Source organism: Centruroides vittatus, unplaced genomic scaffold (assembly GCF_030686945.1).
Source record: "Centruroides vittatus isolate TY-2023 unplaced genomic scaffold, ASM3068694v2 contig_19, whole genome shotgun sequence".
Classification (NCBI taxonomy): Eukaryota; Metazoa; Arthropoda; class Arachnida; order Scorpiones; family Buthidae; genus Centruroides; species Centruroides vittatus.
This window is the reverse complement of record NW_027121169.1, coordinates 1,695,128-1,706,809: the sequence shown is the minus strand read 5'-3', so window position 1 is coordinate 1,706,809 and position 11,682 is coordinate 1,695,128. Positions and strand designations below refer to the sequence as shown.

Genomic DNA, 11,682 nt, shown 5'->3' with positions numbered 1-11,682 from the left:
CTTTCGATAAACGGTTGATAATCAAACTTTTCAATGGGATTGGATCGATCACAAATTAATCGTCGTGGAATTCGAAAGTAATTTTGTATTATTTCGTTTTCATACACGTACTCTACAAAGTAAGACAAATCTTCCGCTATGTTTGCCGAGATTAGTATACTAATCGCTCGAATTTGGTGGATTAGTTACTGATGCCATATTATGTCTAATCTTAAAATGGTGGAACGCAAACGTCTGTTGGTAAAATAGGGAGAGTGTGTGTTAAGCAAAACACAATTACAATTGTAGCCAAAAACATCATTGATTAGTGTCTAGTTTTAATAATAAAAGTAAACTACTTCTTGTTTCAAACTTATTGTTAAATGACGTGCCTACACACACGCGTTTAATCTCGTGATTTACAACGAGGGCGCGCTCTAAATTGTCCGTGTGAAGGTAAAATCTTATGTGCAGTTACGTAGGCAGGTCTTGTTGGTTCAACAATTCTCGCATTCACATGCACTGTAGGCCTATATATTTAACTGTGGAAAGCGACTACATAATTGGAAGATAATGCACGCGGGAATTGCAATGTGTTTTTCACTCTACGTTTTTGCGCGTCACGATCCTGCTCCCTTCCCTACGCGCCTGAAGAATGACCTCCTCAGTCGCACGTTTAAGAAAGTGTGTGTACAGGCTGCTAAAGAGTAGTGCCTGATTAAGCGAAAGCACATGATTACTAATGGTGTGTAGGCCGAAAGCCTGTCTAAATGAATGACGTAACCTGTTGCCTTTCGGCATTGATTCTTTGGGGAGGAAAGCAGGCAAATAATATTGCGCGCAGACATGCAATAATGTGCAAAGAAATAAAACGGGAAAACATGTTGTGTGACATGACAAACATTTTCTGCGCATACAAGTGCTGCTCTTATATGTGAAAATCGCTTATTTTCGCATGTTTGAAACTTTCTGCGGGAAATTGTCTTCTAGTTAGATGTTAAACACGCAAAGAAAACTCAGGAAATTCCACTTGGCCAGCCCCTCGGTGACTTGCAAACCTGTGAATAACTACCAGTGTTCAGTGACAAAAGGCCGGATGGCCGAGCGGTCAAGATGGCAGGCTACCGCTCTGGGGGACCCGAGATCAAATCCGGACGAATTTTTCGAGGAGTGGTCCGTTTGGATATGTCGGGCCTCGTCCCTGACCATCCAGCCGCCCCATTAGGTTGGACATGGCCTAACCCATAATAGGCTTGTTAAAAGAGGCTCACAGGGCGGAAAGAGTAAGGCCGGATGGCCGAGCGGTCAAGGTTAGCAACCTGCCGCCCTGGGGGACCCGGGATCGAATCCGGACGGGTCGAAAAATCCCCAGGAATTTTTCGGGGGGTGGTCCGTCAGGATATGTTGGTCCCCGTCCCTCACCACCCGGCCGCCCCATTGTGGGCCTGGCCGAACCCATAATGGGCTTGCTATAAGAGGCCCTCTTAGTGCCCACTGGGCGGAAAGAGTTACAAAAAAAAAAAAAAAAAAAAAAAAAAAAAAGGGCGGAAAGAGTTAAAACAAAAAAGAAAAAGGTGGGCGGGTAAAGATATAAATTAAATTTTTATTATTATTTAAAAGCTTGAATTTTATATTAATAATAAATGTAAAAAAATAAAAAGCAAAATTTTTCAAATAAAATTATTAAATTAAAACGTAAAATATATATAAACTAACTTTAGTAGAGGGAGCTGTGTGACGGAGTGACGGTACAAGTGACGGAGCGACGGTACAAGTGACGGAGCACACGGTAAAAGTCGTTTAGCAGGAACTGTTAAATAAAGTAAATCTCGTGCGAAAACTTAATTTTAAGCAATATCGACATTAAATTACTCTTCTAAACAAAGAAGACGACGCATAACATTAATTTAAGACTGTAATTACAAGTTAATTTTGAGAAACATGAGTACAACTTTAGAAAAAATTGCAGCCATCGAAGCTGAGGTAATTTTTATATAAATAACATTAATAAGTAATTTTATGGATATAAAATTGAATATAAACAAAAGTGTAATAAAATTACAGCACTTGATGCATTAACGATAAATCTGCTGTTAAAGTACTTGAACATGTGCTCATCAAAGCAGATCACTTCTTCAATATTGATTTTATGTAAGGTTTGAATCTGTCTATTTAATCATGTATTTTTTGGTCTGGAGGTTGAATGAGGGGTTTGGACCCCTCCCCCCAATTTAACCTCTAGACCAAAAAAGTCAAAGGAGCCATATAATTGTGACCTTTGATGGAGTGTTTGTCTTCAAAGTTTCTATCTGGGCTGCTTGTTAAACATGCAATATACTTAATGGAGCGTACAATGTGATTCGATTGCACTCCAAGTAGTTGGTGGAATAGCATTGCTGTTTATTTGATTGTTAATTTACAACAATGCAACACTTTGGCAATCTACCTAGGGGGGATGCCTTCTGGGAGGTTTTTTTAAGGATAACTGGCCCCTATTTGGGAGTTACAGACATGGAGAAAACCTGGAAAACTTCCCGTCCTGAGAGGCACGAATCCGCAACTGAACTCCCAGTGTTCGGAGAACGGAACCGCTTGGCTGCTGGTGGTTTGGAATAGCATTGCACCAACTACTTACTATGTCTTTAGTAAAGTAGAAAACAGTTGTTTTTTTTATCATTGTTTTAAAAAATACTGAAATTTTTTCATTTTTAAATTTTATCCCATTTTTGAAGTTAAATTTAAAACTGAAAAAAATAATTAGGCTGATTTTGGGGAGATTATATCTCACAAAGGATCTTAAATAGACTGTCAGTTCTTTTGACTTTTTTACTCTTATGGGCATGGTCTGTAGCTCTGACAAGTGAGATGTTTCAGCAGCTTCATTCAGAGCTGCATTTGTATCCAGATCAATTGAACATCTTAGTTTGAATCCGGTCTAAATTATGTAATTTATTATGGACATTATTCCTCATGTTTTAATCATACTAGCTAACTGCATTTAAGGTCAGATCATTATTAATAGGTGAAAATAGTGCTTTCTTTTTCCTAAAAAAATTTTATGCTAATATACCATATTTACTCGCATATAAGACGAGGTGTGACTTTAAAGATCAAAATAAAGAAAATTAGATTTATTAATACAATTCTAATTTTATCTTGTTTAATCACAAATAAAATATCAAATGAACGTAAATGCACACATTGTCCCACAAAACTTACTGGCATTTTAAACTTTAGGGAAAAATCTTGTAAGATTGACAACATAATTTGTTTATGTAAAGCTGGACAATTGAGAATCTTTTCTTGCCAATCAAATTCACTCTCCCTCGATTACACTTACGAGTTTCTCCAAATTCTGATTTCCGAATATTCAACTGTTTTAACGTGGGAATGGATTAAAACTTATTTCGGGCTCCTGTGTGATTTTAGAATTTCAATCTGAAATTCAATTCAAAAGCTTTGCTTTTCCTATTGCTATTCATCTTTACTCCTGACAATATACAAGAACAATTCAAATGACCCAGATAAAATAGTTTTGGTTTCAATTACAAGAGGGTAAGCATCCAGTAAAAAATGTGAATACACTGTTCACAAAAATTATTTGCAAAAACGCAATGAATCTTTTGCTTGCATGTATAAGATGACTTAGGAATTTGAAGCTGTGATAAATGAATAAAAACCTCGTCTTTTATGCGAGTAAATACAGTACATATACGTTGACAAAAAATAAATTCTGTTTTAAAAAAAAAGCATAGCAATAATTAAAAAAACACTGTTTAATACTACTAATTATTTGTCAACATTTTTCTGTATAAATGTATATTTATATCATAGCATTTATGGTATTGCCATTTATTATTATTATTATGTTGGGTTAAGTGAGATATACTGTATTTTACGGACTATAAGACGCACATTTTTCTTCGAAAAATTGCCTCCAAAATTCAGGTGCGTCTTATACTCCATAGCGTCTTATAGGTATTTTTTTAAAAAAATTGCTTAAAAATTAAGGTGCGTCTTATAGTCTGTAGCGTCTTATAGTCCGTAAAATACGGTACTCAGTTAACACCAGTGGCTGTGTACTATGGCGGACCAAAGTCAAGGCATAGTAACCAAAACAGAAATTAAAGAACTGTATCAGTGTGTGTGTGTTGTATTCAGGAATTTTCTCACAATATGACATGTATTCAATATAGTGGCCTTCTGTAGTGTGGTGTATGTATTTCTATTCAATTGTAATGTGCCCAGGCTTTTGTATAGTGTGTGTGGTATGACACCTGTAGAGGAGAGAACAACAAGTACAATAGGCATCCTCCACAGATGCCTTATTTCCTGGACAAGTTCTGTGTACTTGCTAATTTTTTCAGTGCATGCGTATTGTATATTGTGTTTGGAATGGATATGTCTATAATGTATGTGATTTTATTGTGTTTGTCAATGAGTGTGATGTCTGGTCTGTTGTGGTAAATTGTTTTATCTGTGATTATGGCTCTGTCATTGTACATTTTGTGCGTGTTGTTTTCCAATACTGTCTGTGGAATGTATTTGTAGTATGGTTTGTGGATGTCTACTAATTTGTGTTTCTTTGCAAGCTCTTGGTGTATTATATTTGCTATTTGATTATGTCTGTGTAAATAATCTGTCTGTGCCAAGAGCTTGCAACCAGAGGTGATGTGTTGTATAGTTTCTGGCATAATGTGACATTTTCTGCATGTGTCATTTGTGAGTGTTGCATCTTTGAGTATGTGTTTTCTGTAGATTTTAGTATTTATTATTATTATTATCATTATTATTTATAAATTCGATTATTAAAACCAATGGGATCGGTGGTAATATTAACACACTAAAAATAAAAAATTTTTAGTTAAAAAACAAGTAAAAATTATACTCTTTCCATTTCCGACTTCGAGGATTCTATGAGCCAAAACAAGACAAACAAGTGGCAAGGGACAATCATTACTTTATTAATTTATCCAATGCAAACATATGGATAAATTAATAAAGTAATGATTGTCCCTTGCCACTTGTTTGTCTTGTTTTGGCTCATAGAATCCTCGAAGTCGGAAATGGAAAGAGTATAATTTTTACTTGTTTTTTAACTAAAAATTTTTTATTTTTAGTGTGTTATTATTATTTATGTTGGCTCTGATTGGCCCAGGGCATTTGTTGTGACCAATAGTGTCTCTTTGTTCTTTATTGTGCCAGTCACTAGACTTCTTGCCTGAATGCATAGAATTTTTTGTATTAAGCAGCTGTCAAAACTTAATACATGCTGTTGATACATTTTATGCTATCTGTCAGTATAGCATATTGGAATTCATGCTTAAATCCAATGTTAAATAGGAAACTGATATCCCAGCTGAATAAAAAATATTTTTCTGCATGATTTAAATGCTTTATGTAGGGTCAATATGAGTAAATATGAGACAGTTGTGAAATTTGATTTAATCTATGTCTGATCTGTCAGTTCAACTAACTTTTGCTCTGTATATGTCTGCAAAAGACATGGATATTTAATTAGAAATTTGTATGTAGTATATAAATGTGGCTTTCAGCTGATAGTTGTTTTTATTTCATATATCATCTTTTGTCTGAGTTTTGTGCATTTCAAAATGAGATAGAAAATGAGACACACCACAGGTAAAAAATGAGACACCAGATTTTATTTACCAGTCATTAATTTCCATGAAACGTTTTTTTATTTAAGTTCAGCCTGTTAATATTTTTGAAATGTAATAGGTCTATACCTAATTTAACCTTAATGTTAATACACAGAAGACAGCAGGGCTATAGTTTTATTTTCTTCATTATTTTTATTCCATGCTAATTAGATAAATAATCAATTATTCCTAAAATGTTTTATTTTGGTGTAGACCTATTTTATTTAGACTAGGATAGTTATGTAAATTTTCTTTAATTAGTGATAGGCTTATTACTTTTTCTATGTTAATATCTCTTTTAACCTGTAGTATCTCTTTATTTTAATGTCCCTGTTGGCATAGGCAAGTCCTTATGGTGATAAAATGGGTGTCTTCTTTATCACCTCCAGTGCCTCATATTTTATCTTTTGAAAGAAACATATGAGACAGGGAAAACAATTTTTTGCTCAAGATTTCTCATACATACAGAAAAAATGAATACTCCATTAGATTTTAACACCATCTGTAGATGTAATGTATTTCTCTTTGTAAAATACTGATCCTAATAAATGCTGTTACAAAAGTTTTAAAAAGTGTCACATATTTACCCACATTGACCCTAAAATATTTCATCCCTGAGTTGTAATAAACTGTTCTTTTACCAGATTAGGACTTTTGGTTATCTTACACTACTCAAAAGTGAAATCTCAAAGGAATGTGCATAGCTAGTAGAGTTGACAAGAGATATGCAAAAGATTAAAAGAACAAACAACAATATGCAACAGCTACCTGTTTATACAGTAATGAATATGGCCCTCATGGACAGCTATACAGTATAGGTTGTCTTAGGGCAAGGCATACTATCAATGAGGCAATTAATGGTTGCCCGAAGTGTCCCTTGCCAAGCCGTGTCTGCTGTAGTGCACATATTGTTCATGGTATGTGGCAGTGGTCCCTGGTGCACTTCATGTTGGACGAAGTCCCACAAATATTTGATGGGAGAGAGATCCTGTTAGACTGCTGGCCAGGAAGGATATGAATTCTGTTCAGGCTGATGAGAATTTTCTGTGTGATGTGCAGTCAGGCATTATCTTTCTGGAACACTATGTTGGATGCAGCCTGTAACAGTGATCAAACCATAGGCCCCACAATTTGTGTCTGCTATCAGAGTATTGGAAATGTATGCTAGGACTGTCTGCTGATTGAACATGATTCCCAGTGTGGGGCTAGTGTGACACTTGGGGAAAAAGGCTTATATATAGCATTTCCCAGAACATTGACTTGTTAAACAAATTATCATCAGCTCTAGATATTCCAACATTAGAATAAGGTAGAGAATCCCTCAAGTTATCATCTCTATGATTTTTTAACTTGTTGTTATATCAGAATATACAATACCTGGCTTGTAACCTGATGATAACTTATTAGCTTTGGGGAGTAATAAAAGTATTAGAAAGTACTTGAAATAGTTTATTAAATAACACACAAACCCATAAAAGATCTGAGTCTTTTTATGCTTCAAAGACTTGCCACAGTCTACCAGCTTCTTTTCATTACCTGATTAAATAAATGATTTGTATACACATATCAGTAGTGGGAATTGAATGGGCTATGAGGGAAGCAACTCCTACAAATTGCATCAAAGATAAAATGCTCAAAAACAATGATAGTGATTTCATTGATAGATTTTTAGAAAAATTACTACATATACTAGATATCTCCTGAACATTTTGGTGAACTTTCATTGAGAAAAAGCTACTTTATTTAATATTTAAATATTGCCTTAATTTGAGAAGTTTTTCTTTATACAAACATCTAATGATATATGTTGCTTATAACTTACTACATGTATTATATTTAATTGTAAAACAATCTAAAATTCTTAACATTTTATTAAAAAATATTAACTTTAGCATACTTAAATTGATCTTTCATTCACTTCTTCAAATAATATCCATATTTAAATTTATATTGCTGATTTTTTTGAGCATAGTGTATTGAAATAAGTTTGTACTTTCAGATGGCTAGAACTCAAAGGAACAAAGCAACGATGGGGCATCTTGGACTTTTGAAAGCTCGACTTGCAAAACTAAGAAGAGAATTGATAACTCCTAAAGGTGGTGGTGGAGGTCCAGGAGAAGGTTTTGATGTTGCTAAAACTGGTGATGCAAGAATAGGATTTGTTGGTAAGATCCATTTGATAAATTTTAAAGATTATTATTTAGTTTTTAAAAAATGTATGGTTGTAATATTATTATAGATATGAATATACAGAATGTCTCAAAAGTTGCTGTTTAATTAAAACCAAATGATCTTGCCAAAATTAGGTTACTTTTGAGCTTTTGAGTATATAGCCCAAACATATTTTCTGATAATTTCAGCAATATCATTTGGCTTTTTAATTAATTAAAATTGGGTTAGGATTATGTTGAATTTTGTGTAATTGTTAAATTTTCCATTTAGGCTCATATCACTAATAATGAATATTAAAAACACTCATTGAATCACACTCATTGAATCAGAAAATCCAGCAGTATAACATTGATTTAATAAAATGCTATAATTAATTGTATGATTAATAATAGGGAGGCTGAAACTTTTTTCCATGCATGAAATGAAGATCTTTATTTCATCTCCCTGTAAACTTAGATTGTCATTATTTATTACATAGCAAAGGCAACTAATAATATCATACTATATTTGCTTCTTTCAAAATCTGTGCTATATTCAAACTTTGTTCTATCTTCCAAATTACTTTTTAACTTGAAGATTACAACTTCAAATTTGTCAAAAACATTTGTTTTTATTAAACGAATGTTATACTGCTGGATTTTCTGTTTTGTGAGTGTTTTTAATATTAATATTAACCCAAATACACCAACAACTGCTGTAAATAATCGGGCTAAATTTTGGATATATGATTGTAGATTAGAAATAAATTTAGCACTAGAGTTAGGCATTAGGTGCCATCTCTTGTTAAAATTAATAATTATAATATTTAATTAATTAATTTAGCTTAAACTATAAGAAAACAATTGGCCCAAAGCTGGACTTGAACTTGTAACTTCCGCTAACAGTGCGGATGTGTTGCCAGTTACGCTACCTGGTCTTTCAGTCCGATCTCCTCTTCCAGCATATACAAGACTAAGATATAACCATCAACGGTTATTACAGCGCCGATTCTTTTCTGCTAGTTTAATCTAAATTAATTAATTAATTAAATATTATAATTATTAATTTTAATAGGAGATGGCGCTTAATGCCTAACTCTAGTGCCAAATTTATTTCTAATCTATAATCATATATCCAAAATTGAGCCCGAAAATTTACGGCAGTTGTTGGTGTATTTGCTTCTGATATCGGGTTTCGTTTGATGTATGTTTAATATTAACCCAGTTTTCAGTCATTACTACAAACTGATGATGAACAAATGTTTGTGGTAATATACAAGTTAAAAGGTTTGAAATGTAAGAACATTAGAGGCAATTTTAAGAGGAACAAAGATCCAACAGACAAGGTCATTCATGAATTGTAATCCTTGCCATCTGGCCAACTTTGTTGTAGGCTAAACTCACAACAGGCTTGAGAAATATTTGTGAGGCTGAAAGAGTTATGAAAAAGACTTATTTTAATCATTTATTAGATAAATTTTTTTTTTAATCCATTAGCCAACTTTTTACAAACGAATATTGTATTTTTAATTGTTTTGGGCTTGTTACTGGAGAACTTTTAGACTGTTTTGCTTGTTTTTGTAGATCTATAGCCTCTAAATAAAGGTCATCTCCCCAATGGAAGATTGTCATTCCTGGTGATTGGACATGGCGAGAGTGAAGACATTTGAGTCTTTCTACATATTTTTTACTAATAAAATTTTTATATTTAAGAGCCTGTATTTTAGAAAAGTGTTCTGGAAGTGTACTTCATTTTTTAATATATAAAAAAAATTGGCATTTACTTATTTTTATTGCATTTTTAAAACATTTATATTAGCTATTTAAAAATAAAATGGTTGAAATATACTGGCCTTAAAACAAACACCTATAAAGTAAATGAATTCTAGCATTAAAGTGAATTTTGGCAATTGACCTGCAAAATGCCATTATCAAATGTTAATTTTCACATAATAAAGCAAACAAATCAGAATTCATTAAACCAAACTGTAAATTACCTTTACAACCCCCCAAGAAATAACCTTATTTTCATTAATGATTACTTTTTACACTTTTTGACATGAACAATATTCTATTTTGAATAGAATAGATTTTATTCTCCAAGTAAGCAAAAACTGGTTTAACCTCTGATTGCGGAGAAATTCAAAAATTTGGTTTTAGCTGACCATTCTACTATAATGGTCTCAGAAAATAAGAGTTAAAGTTTAATGACATTCACCTCCTCAAATGGATGTGGTCCCATGCAAATATTTGCTAGTTTGCAGATCAGGGAGTATATACAGTGATGCCAGGTTTGGCTTTGTTTTTATTCATTTGGCACCAAAAATATTTTTACTTTTTCAAACAATCTTCAACAGAAAAAAATCATGATTTTTTTTATACTATAGTTGACTGTAAAATTAAAGAATTGATAAATTTAAATATTTATAGAAAAAATATATATAAATTAAAAGATACATCTATTTCTCAGGATTTCCTTCTGTTGGAAAATCAACATTGATGAATACTTTAGCTGGAGTGTTTTCTGAAGTAGCATCTTATGAATTTACAACTTTAACTACTGTACCTGGTGTCATTAGATATAAAGGTGCTAAAATTCAATTATTAGATCTTCCTGGAATTATAGAAGGTGCTAAGGACGGAAAAGGTCGTGGTCGGCAGGTTATTGCAGGTAAAATTTCCAGATCAAACTGTATATATGTGTATAGTAATGCTATATTTCCAGGATATTGTGTAATTAGTAACAAGTTTTAGTAACTGTAGTCTTATTATTTTTACTTAACTTGCTTAATGTTCCTGATCAGTTATTGATATCAGTTTAGGCATGTCTCAAAAAGGTTGTAATAAGTATATATCACTGTATTGTACTGTACATGCAATTTTTAATTAAAGTTAAGTAGAATTTTGTTTTAATAGTTTTAAAAAAATTACATAAAAATAATCATTTAGGTTTTATGCTACATTAAAATTCCAAATTTTTTAGAATTAAAATTTAACTTTCACACAAAGACAAGATGAACTTTCATTATGTATATCAATTATAGTGATTGTTTTAAGTTTTATCATTTTTTATATAAGAAACACAATTCTTAATGAGTAAAGATTCTCATTTATTGTAATTTTTTTCTTTGTTCAGTTGCAAGAACATGCAGTCTTATTTTTATTGTATTGGATGTATTGAAGCCTCTTCAGCATAAAAAAATTATTGAAAAAGAATTGGAAGGATTTGGAATTAGATTAAACAAGCAACCTCCTGCAATTGCAGTAAGAAAAAAAGATAAAGGAGGAATTAATCTACAGTCACTGGTAAATGTTTTGAAATTATAAATTATTCATTTTATGAATTACTGCTTGAAATAAAACTAAAAATTACTTTATTTAAGAATGATTGACCAGTTTTTCATTATTTGATTAGAATGTTGAAATCAACACTAATAATTTTAAAATTAAGCCTCCAATAATGATCTCTTCCAAACAGCAATTATTTTTTTATCTTTACATCAATTCTTGAGAGGTTTGGTTGTGTTTTTAAGTTTTTATATTTTACATTCAGCAGATATTAGTGTTGATTTTTCTCTTCCGTACTTTTACTGATTAAAACTGCATTTTGAAATGGTTTCCCAATTAAACATTAATTGTCTGCATGCCAAATGTATGTAACATTCATTGACTGCATGTAGAAGCTTTAATAAGTTTGTTTTGTATTTTGTCTTTCTGTTGACTTAAACAGTTTCTTGTAGTTTATAAGAAATAAAAAACGTTGTTAGCTTTTCAGTTTTTTTATATTTTCTCACTCACAACAAGTAGAACAATGCTGATACAGTGGAACTTGCTTACAGCATAATCTTGAACCTTACTCGTAATGCGAAACAATTTTTCCCATAGAAATTAAT

At 32.2% G+C, this 11,682-nt stretch overlaps 1 protein-coding gene across 2 annotated transcripts in view; it reads left to right on the top strand.

The window, feature by feature from the left end:
* The first annotated feature begins 1,755 nt into the window (after positions 1 to 1,755).
* The window catches only part of 128up (GTP-binding protein 128up), a 29,718-nt gene continuing 19,791 nt past the window's right edge, over positions 1,756 to 11,682 (top strand). The window contains exons 1-4 of one of the 2 annotated variants that reach the window (XM_067264506.1): positions 1,756 to 1,962; positions 7,639 to 7,804; positions 10,260 to 10,460; positions 10,926 to 11,095. In XM_067264506.1, coding sequence (XP_067120607.1) covers positions 1,921 to 1,962; positions 7,639 to 7,804; positions 10,260 to 10,460; positions 10,926 to 11,095 — 579 coding nt within the window. In that variant the 5' untranslated portion in view covers positions 1,756 to 1,920. The remainder of the gene's footprint in view (positions 1,963 to 7,638; positions 7,805 to 10,259; positions 10,461 to 10,925; positions 11,096 to 11,682) is intronic. The other variant, XM_067264507.1, reaches the window with a different exon arrangement.